Below are 20,596 nucleotides of genomic sequence, written 5' to 3' on the forward strand. Positions count from 1 at the left end.
ATACAACTTCCAGCCCCTGCCTCTTTGAAGACGGTTCCTTTTCTGCTGTGCTGCCCATTGCGTTCTTGCAACATACTTTCCTTCTAATAAATTTGCTTTTTTTTTTTTTTTTTTTAAAAAAACTATGACTGCCTTGGCAAATTCCTTTAGTGCCCATGATGCTGGCCCTAGCCATCATACCTGCAACAGACCCTGTATTAAAATATTTGACTGAGCTGTTCCAAGTACATGAAGCCCATCCTTTGGTGTGACCAATGCCTCCTATGACTCCGTGTGTGGGTCCAGACACGTGCAAGACCCTCAGCCCCTGCTCGGGAGGACCTTCTGACTGAGCAAGAATTCTCTCAGAAGCTTTCTTATAATCTTAATGTATATTATTATGTGTAAATTAACATAATCATGCACATCTGTATCTCCTTTAGTGAAATTCAATGGAATAAAATGAAACAAGTTTGCTAAAGAAAAGCAGCACATGTTTGCATTATACTTAAATTGTTGCATAATTGAGAGTATATCTATGTTGCCATGGACATAAATGGCCACTTGGTTGGGTAGAGGATTCGTTGTAGACGCTGTTTCTTCTTAGGCTGACAACTTCAGAACTGCAGTGAAGTGTTGTCCAGATTGATATTTTCCTCTTTGTGGGTGAGGCAGTGTAGCGTAATGATAGTACCCAAGGTTCTGGGTTTGTATCATTTCTTCATTAAATGACAACTCTGGACTTGTTTTCTTTCTTTCTTTCTTTTTTTTTTTTTGAAACAGAGTTTCACTCTTGTTGCCTAGGCTGGAGTGCAGTGGCACGATTTCGGCTCACTGCAAACTCCACCCGCCGGGGTTTAAGCAATTCTCCTGCCTCAGCCTCCCGAGTAGCTGGGATTACAGTGCCCGCCACCACACCCAGATACATTTTGTATTTTCGTAGAGACGGGGTTCCAACATCTTGGCCAGGCTGGTCTTAAACTTCTGACCTTGTGATCCACCTGCCTTGGCCTCCCAAAGTGCTGGGATTACAGGTGTGAGCCACCACTCCCAGCCCCCTTTTTTCTTTTTTGAGACGGAGTCTTGCTCTGTTGTCCAGGCTGGAGTGCAGTGGTGTGATCCTGGCTCACTGAAACCTTCTCCTCCTGGGTTCAAGCAATTTTCCTTCCTCAGCCTCCCAAGTAGCTGGGACTACGTGCTCACCACCATGCCCGGCTAATTTTTGTATTTTTAGTTGAGACGGAGTTTTACCGTGTTGGCCAGGCTGGTCTCAAACTCCTGACCTCAAGTGATCCTCTTGCCTTGGCCTCCTGAAGTACTGGGATGACAGGCGTGAGCCACTGCACCTGGCCTGAGCCTGGTTTCTTGTCTGTGCAATGTGATACACATAGCACCAACATCTCAGGGCTGTTGTGAAAATTGAAGCACCTAACACATATTAAGAATGTATCCAGGCTGGGTGTGGTGGCTCATGCCTGTAATCCCAGCACTCTGGGAGGCCAAGGCGGGCAGACTGCTTGGGCTCAGGAGTTGGAGACCAGTCTGAGCAACATGGCAAAATCTGTTCTCTACAAAAGTACAAAAATTTGTACTGGCTGGGTGTGGTGGTTCACACCTGTAGTACCAGCTACTTGGGAGGCTGAGTTGGGAGGATTGCTTGAGCCTGAGAGGTGGAGGCTGCAATGAGTCAAGATTGCAACACTGCACTCCATCCTGGGCCACAGAATGGGACCCTGCCTTAAAAAAGAAAAAAAGAAAGAAAGAAAAAAAATGTAATCAAAGTTAGGGGTATTTGTCCTAAATGACTGCTTCTTCTGCCTATATTCTTCTTTTTTTTTTGATGGAGTTTTGCTCTTGTTGCCCAGGCTGGAGTGCAATGGTGCTGTCTCAGCTCACTGCCACCTGCTCCCCCAGGGTTCAAGTGATTCTCCTGACTCAGCCTCCCTGGGATTACAGGCGCCTGCCACCACCCCAAGCCAATTTTTGTATTTTTCATAGAGACAGGGTTTCACTATGTTAGTCAGGCTGATCTCGAACTCCTGACTTCAGATGATCCACCCGCCTCAGCCTCCCAAAGTTCTAGGATTACAGGCATGAGCCACCGTGTCCACTCTCTTCTGCCTAGATTCTTAATGGGCTCTTTATTAGTAGTATTGTTTTTGTTTTGCTTTTTGCTATTGACTGATTTTTGGTGGGGAGGTGACTCTTTCCTTTTGAGATTAAGTACCTCAGCAGTATTTGTGTCTCAGTGTTGATCATTTCTCTCACACTCTTTTCTGGAATATCGCAAACAGTTTGGACCTGCAGATTCAGGTCTTCTTTTATTTAATGAAGCTGTTTTACGGAAAATACTTGAGTATTTTCTATTCCATTTATTCTCTCTGCCAGGAACATTCGAATACAAATGTGGGAATGCTGTTGTCAGTCTGGATTTCTATCACCTTCTAATTGCTCCAGTCTGACACTCCACCTGTTTCGTTTCCTGGGTGCCTTTCTGAAGCCTGCTCTAGGTGATCCTGCGGTTTTCCACAGCATGTGTGACACTCTGCTCTTTCCAATGGTGCTCCCATCCCCCTCCAATTCTATCCTTAGCTTTTTTACCTCCCTTTTCAACTCATTAGTTTCAGCTCTTCTTTTTTTTTTTTTTTTGAGATGGAGTTTTGCTCTTGTTACCCAGGCTGGAGTGCAATGGCGCCATCTCAGCTCACCGCAACCTCTGCCTTCTGGGTTCAAGCAATTCTCTCGCCTTAGCCTCCAGAGTAGCTGGAATTACAGGCATACGCCACCATGCCCAGCTAATTTTTGTATTTTTAGTAGAGACAGGGTTTTACCATGTTGGTCAAGCTAGTCTTGAACTCCTGAGTGTAAGGTCTTTTAAGCTTGACTGATGGCGCCATGGACGCCATGGTAACCTCTGTGACCTGCACGGACACTCCAGATAAGTTCCTGGAACTGAAGTTCCAGTCTGAAGTAATTGGAAAACCGCAAAAGGAGAAGAAATGATCCACCCTGTGGCACCTAATTAACTTGAGACATTCTTCTATTGTTCCTTATTCCCACCTCAATTGATAAGGCAATTGGGCTTTGTAACCAACCTTGGTCAACCTCGTGACTCCAGACCCTACGACCTCTTCCCAGCTTGCAAAAAACGCCCTGAACTGTAACCTGTAACTTTCCACTGCCTACCTGAACCTATAATGCCAACTCCTATCCCACCGCCCTCTACTGACTGTCTTTCTGGACTCAGCCCACTTGCACTGGTTGAATAAACAGCCTTGTTGCTCACACAAAGCCTGTTTTGGGGGCTCTCTTCATTCAGAGCATGCATTTTAACATTGACTTCGGGTGATCACCCCGCCTCAGCCTCCAGCTAGGATTACAGGTACATGCCACCACACCTGGCTCATTTTCTGTGTGTGTGTGTGTGTGTGTGTATATATATATATATATACACACATATGGAGTAGAGATGGGTTTTCACCATATTGCCTAGGCTGGTTTTAAACTCCTGAGTTCAGGCAATCCTCCTCCCTTGACCTCCCAAAGTGCTGGGATTACAGGTGTGAGCCACTGTGCCAGCCTTAAAAAATTCTACAATACTACTGTAGAAAATTGGGTAAAGGGTAGGAATAGCCAATTAGCAAAAGAAGAATTAATTAGTTTAACCCCAGTAACAGTCAATGAAATATATGTTAAAATAACGAGGTGTCAGCAATAAAGAGATGGTATGACATAAAGGCTGAGAGTGAAGGCTATGGAGATAGACTCCCTGATTTCCCAGCCCTGGGCTATCACCACTTGCCAGCTGCTGAATTTTAGGCAAGTTAATTAATCTTTATAGACCTCAGTTTCCTCCTTTATATAATGAGTATCCACTTCATTGGACTGCTATGAGAATTGAGTGAATTTAATGTGACTTGCTCAGAACAGCACATAGTGAATACTCAGTAAGTGTTGGCCATTATTATTATCTGTTAAATTGGTATGGCATAATGAATGGTGTTTTGGGGGAGAATTTGGGAAAACAGACATACATTACTGATAAAAATATAAATTGGTATCCCTTTCCATAAGGAAATTTGATATCGATTCAAACACTTTCTTATGTACACAGTCATGTGTTGCTTAATGACAGGGATGTGTTCTGATAAATGCCTTGTGGGGTAATTTCACCACTGTAAGAACATCATAGAGTATACTTCCACAAACCTAGATGGCCTATTCTGTTACACAATAGGGTATAGCCTATTGCTCCTAGGCTACACACTTTTAAAATTTTAATTAATTAATTAATTATTTTGAGACAGGGTCTCACTCTCTCATCCAGGCTGGAGTGCAGTGGCATAATCAGGGAACTCCTGGGCTCAAGCAATTCTTCTACCTCAGCCTCCCAAGTAGCTGGGACTACAGGTGTGCACCACATCCAGCTAACTTTCTTGAATTTTTAGTAGAGATAGGGTCTCACTATGTTGCCCAGCCTGGTCTCAAATTCCTGAGCTCAAGTGATCCTCCTGCCTTGGCCTCCCAAAGTGCTGGGATTACAGAAATGTGACTGTACTGAATACTGCAGGCAATTCTAACACAATGGTGAGTATTTATGTATCTAAACATAGAAAAGGTACAGTAAAAATACAATACCAGAATTGTTTTGTTTTTTTCTTTTTTGAGACAGAGTCTAGCTCTGTCACCCATGCTGGAGTGCAGTGGTGTGTTTTCAGCTCACTGCAACCTCTGCCTCCTGGGTTCAAGTGATTCTCATGCCTCAGCCCCCTGAGAAGCTGGGACTACAGGTGTGCCACCACACCCGGCTCATTTTTGTACGTTTAGTTAAGACAGGGTTTTGCCATGTTTTCCAGGCTGGTCTTCAACTCCTGACCTCAAGTGATCTGCTCACCTCGGCCTCCCAAAGTGCTGGGATTACAGGCATGAGCCACCATGCCAGGCCAAAAAATATACAGTACTAGAATCTTATGGGATCACTGCCATATATGCAGTCTGTCATTGACTAAAACATTTTTTATGTAGTGCCTAACAGTATATATATATCTCTTTTGGCCAAGACATTTTCAGTCCCTAGGAATTTATCCTAAAGAAATAATCAGACGTGGAAATTTTATCTATCAGCTTGCTGCAGCGCTTCCCTAAAAATAAGACTCACAGTTGGAAATAACTGAAATGCCTAAGGATAGGAGACCGGTTAAATAAATTACTGTACATCAGATGATGGGGAAAATAGAGATTAAAAAGGACGTTTTAGGAGACTATCTCCCGGCCTGGATATATGATCACAATATACTGTTCAGTGATAAATCAGGTTATAAAAAAGTAATAAATGTACATTATGGCCACAGTTTTATAATAAATATAAAACATATCGATGGAAAAACATCAAAAGGTAGCGATTATAGATCATTCCAATTATCCTTTTTATACTCATCATCATTTTCCAAAAATTTTAAAACAAGTACCTAATCTCAGCACTTTGGGAGGCCAAGATGGGAGGATCATTTGAGGTCAGGAGTTCAAGACCACCCTGGTCAACATGGTGAAACCCTGTCTCTACTAGAAATACAAAAATTAACTGAGTGTGGTGGCACAGGCATGTAATTCCAGCTACCTAGGAGGCTAAGGCAGGAGAATCCCTTGTTAGTTTTAAGACTACATGAGTAAACAGTTAGGTAAACTCCTCAAATTCCTTGGTTTCTGCTTTAATTTATTTAACTAAGGGGACAGGGCTGCCTTCAGCCAAGAACTGTATAAAAAACCTTTAGGCCTCCTAAAAGGGTTTGAGATTAATATTTTTCCTTTAATATTTTTACCACCACCTTGACTGATCTCCTAAACATCACCTGAAATTCTCTTCCCGCACTCATATTTCCAGTAGTCTACAGAGCACAGGCCCAACAGTACACTGATCTGTCAACACTCAGCAAATAAAGCTTGTGCTCACAAAATTAATCCCAGCCTAAGGGCAGCCCTTGTAGCAATGGTGAGCACACCGATCCCATGAATGTTGAAGTTACCTGCCAGGGCAAATGAGGCTGGGCATAATGTTCCTTGGCCACTTTTCCTTGGCCATTCCATCAGTTGCTTCTGGTCCCTGGTTGAAAGTTGGGCTTGCTCAAGGGTGTCTGTCCACCCCAGAGCCTCCTGAGTCACAGTCATGGGGTTGACCCCATTGTCTGCAATTTCCCTTTCCTCTGGGGCAGGAGAATCAGGGTACCCTGAGGGAGGTCAAGTGGAAGGCAGCGTGGAAGCCCGCCTGGGAGCTCTGCATGGGAGAACACTTCCCAGAGGCTGAACTCTGCATTGTGGCTGCACAGGCTGGCTTCAGGAACTGTTTTCTCCAGTGAGGCCTCTTGCACTTTGCTCAGCTCAGACCTGCCATAACCACTTGTCAGATTTTCTCTATTTAGTCATCAATGTCATATATGTAGTTTTCTAATAGAGTTTTACATTGTTTGAACTTCTAATGGGTGAGAAAAAGAATAAGGTTGTGATGGTATTCTTTCCCTGAGAACCCATATAGTTTCCAAAATTCATCTTTCATGTGCTCTTTTTCTCTTTTCCCCTCCCTCCTTCCCTCCCTCCCTTCCTCTCTTTCTTTCTTAGATGGAGTCTTGCTCTATCTTACAGGCTGGCTCACTGCAACCTCCGCCTCCCAGGTTCAAGTGATTCTCCTGCCTCAGCCTCCCGAGTAGCTGAGAGTACAGGCACCTGCCACCACGCCTGGTTAATTTTTGTATTTTTAGTAGAGACAGGGTTTCACCATGTTGGTCAGGCTGGTCTCAAACTCCTGACCTCAGGTGATCCGCCCACCTTGGCCTCCCAAAGTTCTGGGATTACAGGCCTGAGCCACTGTGCCCAGCCTATTTCTTTTTTAGAAATCTGTGTATTATTTTCTAAGCTTTGTGCTTTTTTGTGAGGCTATACAGGTTCTGTGGTGAATCCTCAGGCCTGTGACAACCTAGAGAACATTACATGTTTTTAGCTGCTGATAAGAGTTTGCAAAGAACACACATCTTTGTTGGGAAATGCTTTGATGTGCTTCTAGGCAAGATGGAAAAGAGTCACATGGGGTGGCGTGGTAATTTGGGAGAAAGGCCAACAGCAGGGGATTCTCAATAAACATTAAACGAATGGAGGTAGGGAGGAGATCTCTGAACCACACTGGGTGTGGGTTTAAGGTCTTGCTGTGGGCTATGTGGTATAAAGCCTCGATCTACATCCCCTACTAAAAAAAAAATCTATATTTGCACTTGTGCTTTTGTGCAAATGGGGACAAACAGAACTTCAAGACGATAATGAATATTTCAGCTACATTTTCCTCCACAAATCATGCAAAGCTCTCTGAGTTGGCGCTATTACTGTTTCTTACCTTTGCAACCCCAGAACTGCTTAATGCAGTTATATTTTCCTTTCTCTTCCCAGTGGCAGACCTCCACTTTATTTTCTGGGGCAGCAAATGCCATCTTCTCCTTCCTTCCTCCTTAGATGGTCTCCTGTGCACAGTAAGCTACAGAGCCTGGCGGTGGGCCTGGTAGTTGGCCATACACCATGCCATTCCGGGGACTCCCTTATTTTCCTGCTGGCACCTGCCCTCGCCTGGGATGTCCTCTCTGGGTCCCCATCTGTCGTGCTGTCACCTGGGAGCCAGCTCTATGGGCCTGGGAGTTGCCATGATTCCTCCCATGGGCCCTCCAGCTGGTCCCCATGCAGCCTGTTCCCCTGCGTGTGCACATTCACCTGCTCTGCATTCTCACCATGTGGTTAGTAGGGGCCTGGCCTTTTCTTCTTCCTTGGAAAATCCATCTGAGTGTTTTCATTTTTTTTTTTTAAGACCGAGTCTTGCTCTGTTGCCCAGGCTGGAATGCAGTGGCATGATCTCGGTTCACTGCAACTTCCAACTTCCTGGTTCGAGCGATTTTCTTGCCTCAGCCTCCCGAGTAGCTGGGGCTACAGGCACACGCCATCACCCAGGTTAAGTTTTGTAATTTTAGTAGAGATGGAGTTTCACTATGTTGGTCAGGCTGGTCTCAAACTCTTGACCTGGTGATCTGCCCGCCCTGGCCTCCCAAAGCACGAGGATTACAGATGTGAGCCAACATGCCCGGCCCTTCTCAATGTTTCCATTTGACCCTGGTGTTTCTGGCACAGTGTGTGTGAGTTCAGTGGCTTCTACAGACTGCTCCTCTCCTCCTTCCCTGGGGCTGCCCTCTGTCCTTCACTGCCCAGGCTCCCTTTTTCCTTCCCCCTCTCTGGCAGTAACCTCGTACCCATCCCAGAAAGGCCATTGCCTTTCTCTGGTGACTGCCTCTTTCTTCCCTCCTCAAGGCCCTTGATAAGGTCACTGGGACTGTCCGCGAGAGCTCCCCTTTCTTCCCACATTCTTACAGTCTGGCTGACACCAAGATGCACCTCTTTTGCCAAGCATCACATCACATAGATTTTTCTCCAAAGCCACACTGTGCCCTGAAACAAAGGATGTCTAGGGCTGAAAACCATGAGTGAGCTTCACACTCACTAGAATGACTATTATTTAAAAAAACAGACATCACTAGATCATCAGGGAAATACAAATTAAAGCTACAGCAAGATATCACATCACACCTGTTAGGAGGGCATTATGAAAAATACAAAAGATAACAAGCGTTGCTGAGTTTAGAGAAAAGGGAACCCAGACGTGCTGTTAGCAGGAATGTAAATTAGTCAGCCGTTTTAGAAAACAGTGTGGAAGTTTTTCAAAAATTAAAAATAAAACTACCATATGATCCAGCAATCCCACTACTAGGTATAACCAGAGGAGATGAAATCAGTATGTCAAAGAAGTATCTGTGCTTCTGTGTTCATTGCAGCATTAGTCAAAATAGTCAAGTTATGGAATCAACCTAAGTGTCTATCAACGAAAATGGATAAAGAAAATGTGGTATATTTACACAACAGAATATTACTGAGCCCTAAAAAAGAAGGAAATCTTGTCATTTGCGAAAATATGGATAACCCTGAAGGATATTATATTAAATGAAATAAACCAGGCACAGGACAAACACTGCATGATCTCATTTATATGTGGAGTATAAAGAAGTCAAATTTACAGAAATAGACTGTACAATGGTGGCTACCTGAGGCTGTGGAGTGGTGAGATTAGGGAGATACTGGTCAAAGGACACACAATTTCAGTTAGAAGGAATAAATTAAAGAGATGTGTTGCACATCATGGTGACTACAATTAATAACAATGTATTGTATACTTGAAAATTGCTAAGATAATAGGGTTTTTACAATTTTTTAATTTTTTTGGAGACGGGGTCTCGCTATGTTGGCCAGGCTGGAGTGCATGGCTATTCACAGGCGTGATCCCACTACTGATCAGCATGGGAGTCTTTGACTTGCTCCGTTTCCAACCTGGGCCAGTTCATCCCTCCTTAGGCAACCTGGTGGTCCCCCGCTCCTTACTGATGCCGAACTTAGTGTGGACACTCGATCGGCATAGCGCACTACAGCCCAGAACTCCTGGGCTCAAGCGATCCTCCCACCTCGGCCTCCCAAGTAGCTGGGACTATAGGCACATGCCACCATGCCCGGCTTTTTTTTTTTTTTTTTTTTTTGAGACGGAGTTTCGCTCTTGTTGCCCAGGATGGAGTGCAATGGCATGATCTCGGCTCACTGCAACCTCCACCTCCCGGGTTCAAGTGATTCTCCTGCCTTAGCCTCCTGAGGAGCTGGGATTACAGGCATAAGCCACCATGCCCAGCTAATTATATATTTTTAGTAGAGACGGGGTTTCTCCATGTTGATAAGGCTAGTCTCAAACTCCCAACCTCAGGTGATCTGTCAGCCTCGGCCTCCCAAAGTGCTGGGATTACAGGCATGAGCCACCAAGCCCAACCTAAGAGAATAGATTTTAAGTGTCCTTACCACAAAAAACTAAGTATGTAAGGGAATTCCAAATGTATGCATATGTCAAAATATCACGCTGTACACAATAAATATACACCATCCCCCTTGGTACTGTTGTGACAGTGAGTGAATTTAATTTTTACTTGTCAATTAAAATAAATACATTAATTAAAAAAAAAAACAACAACAACAACAGAAAACAAGTGCTGGCCGGGATGTGGAGAAGCTGGAATTCGTGTGCACCGCTGGTGATGATGTGACATGATGAAGCTTCTGTGGAAACAGTGAGACAGCTCCTGAAAAGGCTGAACATAAGGCCGGGTGCGGTGGCTCATGCCTGCAGTCCCAGCACTTTGGGAGGCTGAGGCAGGCGGATCACCTGAGGTTAGGAGTTTGAGACCAGCCTGGCCAACATATAATGAAACCCCGTCTCTATTAAAAATGCAAAAATTAGCTGGGTGTCGTGGCGTATGCCTGTCATCCCAGCTACTTGGGAAGCTGAGGTGGGAGAATTGCTTGAACCCAGGAAGCAGAGTTTGCAGTGAGCTGAGATCCCTCCACTGCACTCCAGCCTGGGTGACAGAGTGAGACTCCATCTCTCAAAACAAACACATGCACACACACACAAAAGGTAAAAAGTTTGAACATAGAATTACCATATGATCTAGCAATTCCACTTCTGGGTATGTACCCAAAAGAACTAAAGTAAGGGTTCTAACAGATACTTGCATGCCTATGTTCATAACAGCATATTTACAACAGGCCAAAGGTGGAGATAACCCAAGTGTCCATCAACGGATGAATGGATAAACAAAATGTGGACTATCCACACAATGGAATATAACTCAGCCCTGAAAAGGAATGACGTTCTGATACAGGCTACAACATAGCTGGATTGTGAGAAAAATCAGTGAAATAAGCCAGGAACAAAAGGACAAATACCGTGTGATCCCACTTATACGAGATACCCAGTGTAGTCAAATTCACAGAGGAAAAGGTCAAATGGGAATCGCCAGGGATGGGCAGGGCGAATGGGGAGCTGGCCCTGAATGGGTACAGAGTTTCTGTCTGGGAAGATGAGAAAGTGTAGAGATGGATGGTAGCAATGGTTGCATAATACTGTGAATGCACCTAATACTGCTGAATTGAATTGTACATTTAACAATGGTTAAAATGATAAACTGTGTGTTATATATATTTTACCACAACTAAAAAAATAGATGTTCAACGTTGCCCAAGAAAAAAAAACAACATAACACCACCACCCATGTGTGCCCATGCGTCTTTGGGACAGACGCAGTTCCTAGATTCTCTCTTCAGTGATAACATTCTGTTTCTGCCAACTCTGTTTCTGAACCAAATCTGACACAGCTGCCGCTGGACTACTCCGTGGAATTACCACAGAATCTGAATTAGCCTCTGGCAGGCCCTCTGAGGAATCTCGCAGCCATGCTTCCATTACAGTCAGCACGGCAACACGGCGGCCTACGCCGTTTGCTGTTGTTGTTGCTGGTTTTTGAGATGGGGTCTTGCTCTGTTGCCCCGGCTGAACTGCAGTGGCATGATCTTGGCTCACTGCAACCTCCACCTCCTGGGTTTAAGTGATTCTCCTGCCTCAGCCTCCTGAGTAGCTGGGATTACAGGTGCACCCCACCATATTGGGCTAATTTTGTATTTTTTAGTAGAGATGGGGTTTTACCATGTTGGCTAGGCTGGTCTTGAACTGCTGACCTCAGGTGATTCACCCGCCTTGGCCTCCCAAAGTGCTGGGATTACAGGTGCGAGCCGCCACGTACAGCCTGCCTATCCCTTTGAATACCGCCTAAGTAACTGATATGCTTTGGATCTGTGTACCTGCCCAAAGCTCACGTCGAATTGTAATCCCGAGTGTTGGAGGTGGGGCCTGGAGGGAAGTGATTGGATCACATGACTCATGGGGGTGGTTTCTCATGAAGAGTTCAATACCATCCCCCTTGGTACTGTCGTTGTGACAGTGAGTGAGTTCTCAAGAGATCTGGTTGTTTAAAAGTGTGTAGCACCTCCCCTTCTCTCTCTAGCTCCTGCTATGTGAGATGTGCCTGCTCAGCCTTCACCTTCGGACATGATTGTAAGTTTCCTGAGGCCCCCCCGACCCCACCCCAAGAAGCCAAGCAGATGCCAGCGTCATGCTTCCTGGACCACCTGAACCTGAACCATGGTCCAATTAAACCTCTTTACAAATTACCCAGTCTTAGGTATTACTTTACAGCAATGTGAGAAGGAACTAATACAGTAACTCATTTGTCTTTGACTTTCCTCCTTTAGTGACAGTGTGTGTGCCGAAATGACTCTTGCAGAAGCCTTCATTCGTGAGGACACCTGGTGCCCACAGGGGCTCCTGGGGCAGCGTTTGTGGCAGGTGAAGACGCTATTACAGAATTTATCCTCCTTGCCAGAAAAGAACTCCCGGGCAAAGCAGATCTGTCTTATAGCCCAAACTGGGGCCCCCTGTTTCAGGCCTCTGGCCATGGGCTTGACAGTTGGGTTCTAACCTCTCTCTTCCTAGTGCCTCCCATGTTTACTCTCCAAGTTCTGTTGATTTTCTTGGTGTTTGCCTCTCCAATCCGACCTTTGCTGTCTGCTCCGCTCTGTACCTGATTTCTACCCCTCCTTGCCTCTCCTGATTACTCAGAGCTTCAACTACCTCCTCACCTCTGACAACTCCGTCTATTGCTGACAGGTTGGTTCATCTCAAACACCTGTCACCTCACGGCTCCTGCTTCTGCACCTGTGTGCATGGCACCCTCCTCCCAAAGCTCTCTCCCCAGCACCACCTGCAGCTCCTCCAGCTGCCCAGCTGTTCAACACGAGCCATGATGAGCTCACACTGGCCTTTCCTCCTCCACCATCAGCTTAGAACCAGCCACAGCTCACAACTCCAAGAAGTCTCTGAGCCATATAGAGGAGAGCATCGCCTTCACATGTCTCTCCCAGGACTCTGCAAGTGCAGAGCTGGTGCCCAGGAACGCCTTTCACCACAGTCATCATCCTCTGAGCAGCTGTTCTTCCTGTCTGCACTGCTGAAGCACCCCTTTCTATGCTACTGGGGCCCATTCTGTCTTATAATTGTTTTCTGGGTGCCAACCTTGCTCCCTCCTCTAGCCTAGAGACCAAGGATGCTCCAGTAACATAGGTCTGGTGAGACCAACTTACATCACACTGTGTTCCTTCCTTGCTTCATACACCCTCCTGGCACTTTCTGTGCATATTTTCTGCCTCCTTGGAGAGGCTGTACTCCCAGAGCTCCAGGGTGAAGAATAACTGTCCTTACAGAGGCGAGTATTGGTGCTATCCCACCGCACACTAGCATGAGAAGGCTTCAGGAGTCGCCCGTTGCCATGGATTCTGTTTGTTGAATCCCAGATGCCCAAGTGAGACCCCTGATTTGTGCTCCCCAAGCCCACTGACATACTGAACTTCCTGGCATCAGCTTGCTGATATCAGAGTTGGGGTTCCTTTCAACTCTATTACAGTTGAGCCATGCTAACAAACGTGGCTCGTTAGCTCCACATTCACAGACTCGTTCAGAGCACGCGCTTTGCCTAGCCTCCTGCTCCCCTCTGAGTGGCATCTGGAGAAGAGGTGACTTCATCTGGCTTCAGTCCTCCCAGCGTGGAGAGACCTGCACCCATCAGCAAAATGAATACGATGGGAGGTGTCTGGAGCCTTTCTTCACTTTCCCCAAAGGAGTATCTGACAAACCCAGGCCTGGTTCAGAGCTCCCCCTCAACAATAATCCTGTCAAAATATCCGATGGTGTGGAACCTCAAAGGCACTGTATCACACAGCAGAGAGTGATTGACATCATGGCTAAACTCTCTTTCCTGCTTATTGGCATGACAACGGAGCTGAATAGAGCCGAGATGAATTATGAGTCTATTTTTGGAGACTCCTTACGGAATTCATGCACACTGTGTATTCTGCATCCTTTGAACCCTTGGGCACGCTTAGAACTCTGAAGCAAACACTCATTTGTAAATGTTACAGCTGCCAAGGTTGGCTGGATGCTCTGCTGGGTGACGTGTTAACTCTCTCAAGCCTGCTTTGGAAGCAGGAGGGATGTTTTGAGCTGAGCTTTGGGTGGAGGGTGGGGCTGACGCACGCACGCTTACCTTGACCCTGTCCATACAGGCTTCCATCTTCAGCTGCTCCACAGCTTTCCTGGCTTGGGAGATGCTAGTGGTGCTGTTATTGGACATGCCCTCTTTCATTCTACTGCCCCTAGAAGTAACCAAAGTTAACGGGTTAGAAGAGCTCCTTTTCCAAGGGTCACTGTTTCCAAACCAGGGAGCATCTGGGAGCATGGGCAGCATCTGGCAGAAAACCCTCCTGGGATAAAACAAATGCCTCACTAGAGTAAGAGAACATGATGCTTTTGTTTGGAAAAACTTTCTCAGTCCTGGGAAGAGTGAGGAGAGAACAGATGGTTCCGGAGTGACTTCTCCATCACCCCCACCGCTGCCACCACCATCACCACCATGACCATCAGTCATGCTTGGACATTTGTATGGTGCTTTGTGAGTCATCAATCACTTTCACATGTTTGCTCATTCATTCCTCTAGCAGCCCATAGAGTTGGTGAGACAATATTAACTTCTGTTTTGCAAATGAAGAAAGTGCAAAAATCAGAGAAATTAAGTCAAAGGTCCCACAGCCAACATTTGTGGATGCAGAACCCAAACTCAAAGCTTTGAAGCCAGCTGAGTGTCTCAAATGGCCTCTCCGAGCAATCTATGGCTCGAAGCACACGTTTCTAGTGAAGAAAATTGCTTTATTATTCATTTTAATTTGCTGTACTTCCAAAAAGTTTACAGACTTTGTGTTGGGAGTTTGTTTTCAACAATACACACACACATACACACACACACACACACACACACACACACACACACACACACTCTCTCTCTGTCACCTCTATCCCAAGCATAGATTTGTTTTCTAGAGGGAGGCGGAAGAAATTCTCCCTAACCCAACACACACTGATGCCCCATCACTAAGACCACTGTAATGCTACCTGTTTCACAGAAACCACGTGCTACCACGTCACTGTTACCCCCTCTAATGAGAATCTGCTTCAAAGGAAGCCTAACCACTAGAGCCTGAGAGCTGGGGACAGGCCACTGTGAGCAGAAACACAAGTGACACTAGGTCCCAATGGTACAGATGAGGTAGGAGGCAGCCCTGGCTAGCATCTTTTATTTGTTTGCTTCTGTTTATATTTTATTTCGGTTTCAGGTTTGTTCCCCCACCTCACAATTGTTGGACTTTATTGTATTAATTTGAGTATGTAAAGCATCAATCATAACTCAAAGTTAAAATGATACAAATTGATATTCTCACAGGTAGGGCATGTGGCGGAGGGCACAGCTCATGTTACCAGCAGAAGCAGCAGAGTCGACCCTCGGCCCCATCAGGCCCCTGCAGCTGCCCCGCCTCGCTCCTTCCGGGGTCGTGTGTACATGGCCCTGATCCCCCAGCCCTTCCTCATTCTTCCTCTGTTCACCAGGAAGGGCCATTTTCCGCCCGTCCTGCCCTCCCTGCAGAGGAGAGTTCTGGCTGGAGGCTGCCGATGGGAAGGTCCCGCCAGCGCACTGTGCTTTCTTTGTTGTGTCCAGGAGACAAAAGAAGCAGGTGGGGGCCCCTCTGAGGGTTCCATCCCTCCACGTCTCCCTCTCAGAACCTGTGTGTGTGCCCACCCTCCAGCCCATGCCTGCCACGTGCAGCCCAGGCCCCTGGACCTGGCCTCCAGCTGGGGCTGAGTTCTCGGACCCCAGCCTCTCCCTCAACCCCTCCTCTGTGGCTTCCTCCTCTCCTGGCTCCATACTCAGCCTCCACAGCATGACCCAATGCTGCCACCACTGTTTCCCAAGAGCCGTCTGCCTGTCTGGCCCTTTCCTCTGGTGCTAAACCCTACCTCGGTATGGACCCAACTCCTCCCCTCTCCACACTAACTGAGGGGCTGCTCAGCGCTGCTGGAGAGGCCCCCCAAACCCTGTCCATCAGACATCCACACTCCAGCCTTCACGGGGTCCTCAGAGCTACCCAGCAATAGGACCCCTTGCCCCAAATCATCTCCCCCTCTTTCATCTTCCTCTTCCAGTCTTCATCTCTTCCTCATGGCCTCTGACCCTCCTCAGCAGAGGACCTCAGCCCCTCTGTCAACACAGAAAGGCCATTAGGACAGAACCCTTCTTAACGGCCACAGCGGCTCACGGCTCCAATGGGCGTGGTGGCTCACGCCTGTAATCCCAGCACTTTGGGAGGCCTGATCAGGAGGTCAGGAGATTGAGACCATCCTGGCCAACATGGTGAAACCTGGCTTCCACTAAAAATACAAAAAATTAGCCAGGCATGGTGGTATGTGCCTGTAGTCCCAGGTAGTCGGGAGGCTGAGGCAGGAAAATTGCTTGAACCTGGGAGGCAGAGGTTGCAGTGAGCCAAGACTGTGCCACTGTACTCCAGCCTGGCAACAGAGCAAGACTCTGTCTAAAAACAAAAAACAAACAAACCAAAAAAAAGAACCATTTTAAACAAAGCATCTCTTCCTTAACTAATTGCAAATCAGAAGATCTTTCAATCTATCCACGACCTGTAAGCCCTGGCTTCAAGAAATCCTGCCCTTTTAGGCCAAAACCAGTGTGTAACCGCCATATGTTGATTTTACGATCCTACCTGTAACTTCTGCTGTCCTGAAAATTTCCTCTGACTTAAAAAACCCTTACCTGCAAGCCACTCATCAGGATTTGAGCATGAGCCGCCTGGTCCTCCTTGCTTGGTGCCTTGCAATTAAAAACCCTCCTTTTGCCAGGCGTGGTGGCTCACACCTGTAATCCCAGCACTTTGGGAGGCTGAGGTGGGTGGCTAACGAGATCAGGGGTTCAATACCAGCCTTGCCAACATGGTGAAACCCCATATCCACTAAAAACCCTCCTTACTCTCACTGCAAAAACTCAGTGTGGATATCTGGTCTTACCACGCTGGGCAAGCAGATCTCAGTTTGCTCTGTAACATTCTTTTTTATTTTTTTGAGATGGAGTCTAGCTCCGTTACCCAGGCTGGAGAGCAGTGGTATGATCTGTGCTCACTGTAATCTCCACCTCCCGAGTTCAAGTGATTCTTCTCTTCAGCCTCCTGAGTAGCTGGGATTATAGCCATGCACTACCACCCCCTGCTAATTTTTTGGATATTTAGTAGATACTTGGTTTCGCCATGTTAGGCAGGATGGTCTCGAACTCCTGACCTCAGGTGATCCGCCTGCCTCAGCCTCCCAAAGTGCTGGGATGACAGGCGTGAGCCCCTGTGCCCGGCTGTGCTCTGTAACATTCTGATGGGCTGCATCTTGTGGCACACAACTCAGTAAATGCAAAGCTGGGGCTGGGAGACAGAAGCAAGGCGCTCGCCTCCCCAGTGCTTCTCATCAGACTTGACTTGGGGCACAGTATTTGGAATTTCTGGAAGATGGATGGCATTGTGCCTTTGAGGCCATCCTCCCTAACTATGACTTCTGTCCATGAGCTGTGGATAAGTAGCTGTCAGCGGAGTACAGAAGCCGGCCTTCCCGGACAACGCCTGAAAGACAGCTGTTGCCAGTGATGACAGAGCCCTGAAGCTGAGGGGACCCAGCAGCTTAAACTGAGGGTGGGGAGGGAGCAGGTGGCCGACCTCGTCTCATCCTTGCTGAACAAGGACGCTCACCACAATAGCAGCTCTGTTCATAGAGCACGGTTCCCCAGCCAAGGCCCAGCAGCTCTCGGCTCGTTCTCCTCCCCTGCTCCCCCAGGAGGGGCACATCCACTCACACAGGGGATAACGGGAGGTGGCAAAAGGTTTCTAAGGGCCCTGTGTTCTTCCATGGAGGTGGGAGAAGGCGACAGGACAGCGATGGTTGCTAGAAGAAAATGATGCTTTGAGGACCTGCCCACCATCAAGGATCCTGAGAGCTGAGTGTCACCTAGGCCCCCACACACGCTCCTGGCGAAGACACTGCTCTCCCTCTGCCCCTGCACGGGGTAAGTCACCCCCTCTTACCTGCTGAGAGGCAGCCCCGTGACAGGCCTGGGCAGGAGACAGAGGCTGGCGGCAGCAGCAGCGGTCAGTTGTCAAATGAGAGGCAGATTCAGAGCTGCTGCTTTGAGGTCACCTGAAAGCACAACCAGAGATGTGTCTAGAGGTATGGGGACCCCCTGGCATTGCTCCAGAACCCCCACCCACCCCATAACACAGTTAGCCTCTCCTCAAGCTCAGCAGCCTTCCCCGCTAGCCTGGGGACTCCATATCAGACCTTGGGGAGATGGGGAGCTCAAGGCAGACAGAGAACCCTCAGATCTGGCACAGGGCAGACTGGGAACACAACTTCAAGGCCACAGGCCACCCCAGGCCTCACCAGACTGTTCCCCTGGCCCCCGCAAACCAGCATGCCCAGTTGCTCTGCCCCCCAACACAAGCAGACCCAGCTACTTCCAAACCCGTGCCAAATAGAAACAGGTCATGTGTGTTTTCTTCTTCTAAAAATATACACCTATTATAGAAAAACGTGCAGATAAAGAAAATTATATCAAATAAAGACCAATGATAATGCCTTTTCCCAGAGATAACCATGGTTAGCCTGTTGATGCATAATACACTTACAGACATTACACATTTGATTTCAGCCAAAGGACATTTGGCACAGAAGAGAGCAGACAACTCGAAAGCTCTCTCTTTTTATTTTGTATTTATTTTTTGAGATAAGGTCTCACTTTGTTGCCCAGGCTGGAGTGCAGTCGCACAATCGTGGCTCACTGTAGCCTTGAACTTCTGGGTTCAAACGATCCTCCCACCTGAGCCTCCTAAGGAACTGGGACTACGGGCATGCACTACTGTGCCTGACTAATTTTTACATTTTTTTTTTTTGAGACAGAGTCTCATTTTGTTGTCAGCCTAGAGTGCAGTGGCATGATCTTGGCTCACTGCAACCTCCGCCTCCCTGGTTCAAGTGATTCTCCTGCCTCAGCCTCCTGAGTAGCTGGGACTACAGGTACCTGCCACCACACCCAGCTAATTTTTGTATTGTTAGTAGAGATGGGATTTTACCATATTGGCCAAGATGGTCTCGATATCCTGACCTCATGATCTGCCCACCTCAGCCTCCCAAAGTGCTGGGATTACAGGCATGAGCCACCACACCCGGCCTTCCCAGGTGATTTCAATGTGCAGCCATGTTTGAGACACACTGCTCAGGTCTACATCTAGCTGGAGGGTCCCACACTCTGGTGTGTGTCAGCCTGGGGATCTCAGGCTCTCACACAACAGGACTGGTGGGGGCCTCTGGGAGGCTGGATGCTGCTACTCACAGCCTGGTGGGAGACACCAGCATCAGCATCCCCAGGAACTCATTAGCAATACAGAATCTCAGTCCTCCCCAAACCTACTGAGTTGAATCTGCAGGGTTTTTTGTTGTTGTTGTTTTGAGACGGTCTCGCTCTGTTGCCCAGGCTGGAGTGCAGACACGTGATCTCAGCTCACTGCAACCGGCACCTCCCAGGTTCAAGCGATTCTCCTGCCTCAGCTTCCTGAGTAGCTGGTATTGCAGGGATGCACCACCACGCCCGGCTGATTTTGTATTTTTAGTAGAGACAGGGTTTTATCACGTTGACCACGCTGATAACAAACTCCTGACCTCAAGGGATTAACGCCTGCCTCAGCCTCCTAAAGTGCTGGGATTACAGGTGTGAGCCATTCATTTCACCCAGGCAAACCTGTGTTTTAAGCCAGGTGATTCAGTTATACGTTAGAGTTTGAGACGCTCTGAGCTAGACCAGCGGGGCCCAGTACTGCCTTATACAGGGTCCAAGAGGAAGAGCCTGGCTGAAGACACAGGAGTCCGTCCTAACAGTGGTGGACAGCAGAGCTGCTGTTCTCCTGACCCTGAACGTCATTCACAGCCCCATCAGCTTGTTGGAGTCCTCTTTTAGATGACTTACTAACTAGAAGCTCTTTGAGAGGCCACACCTCAGAAAAGACACTATCAACTTCTCCTTGTCCGCTTGCCATTTGCACAGCATCTTCCAACCAATGTTTGAAATGTATTTTAGATGTCAACCCACCAGCCTACCCCAGGAAGTGATTTCAGACACCTTCCCTGGTATCATTACTATTTCTCAAAAGAACACAGGTTGTTGGAGCTGATGGGCATTTAGCTCTTGGATTCCTTTATCTGGTTGCTGAAGAAAGCTTTTTTTTTTTTTTTTTTTTTTTGAGACAAACAGAGTCTCACTCTGTCGCCCAGGCTGGAGTGAAGCAGTGGCACGATCTTAGCACACCGAAACCTCCATCTCCCAGGTTCAAGAGATTGTCCTGCCTCAGCCACTCAAGTAGCTGGGATTATAGGCATGTACCACCATGCCCAGCTAATTGTTGTATTTTTAGTATATATGGGGTTTCAACATGTTGGCCAGGCTGGTCTCAAATCCCTGATCTCAAGTGATTTGCCTGCCTTGGCCTTCCAAAGTGTTGAATAATCCCAGGCATGAGCCATGGCACCTGGCTTTTTATTTTATTTTAAGAGAGAGGGTCTTGCTCTGTCACCCAGGCCGGAGTGCAGTGGTACAATCAAGCTCACCGCAGCCTTAATCTCTCAGGCTCAAGTGATCCTCCAACCTGAGCGTCTGGAGTAGTTAGCAATACACGCAGCCAATTT

General features: G+C 47.3%; 1 protein-coding gene across 1 annotated transcript in view; it reads right to left on the reverse strand.

The window, feature by feature from the left end:
* GNG4 (G protein subunit gamma 4) overlaps positions 1-19,408 on the reverse strand; it is a 36,256-nt gene extending 16,848 nt beyond the window's left edge. The window contains exons 1-3 of the mRNA XM_064383619.1: positions 19,329-19,408; positions 17,947-18,058; positions 14,031-14,139 (exon numbers count right to left, since the gene is read on the reverse strand). Of these exons, the coding sequence (XP_064239689.1) occupies positions 14,031-14,129 (99 nt within the window). The 5' untranslated portion in view covers positions 14,130-14,139; positions 17,947-18,058; positions 19,329-19,408. The remainder of the gene's footprint in view (positions 1-14,030; positions 14,140-17,946; positions 18,059-19,328) is intronic.
* Positions 19,409-20,596: the final 1,188 nt, after the last annotated feature.

Source organism: Aotus nancymaae, unplaced genomic scaffold, assembly GCF_030222135.1.
Source record: "Aotus nancymaae isolate 86718 unplaced genomic scaffold, 86718_ANA_hifiasm-v0.15.2.pri h1tg000032l_0, whole genome shotgun sequence".
Lineage (NCBI taxonomy): Eukaryota > Metazoa > Chordata > Mammalia > Primates > Aotidae > Aotus > Aotus nancymaae.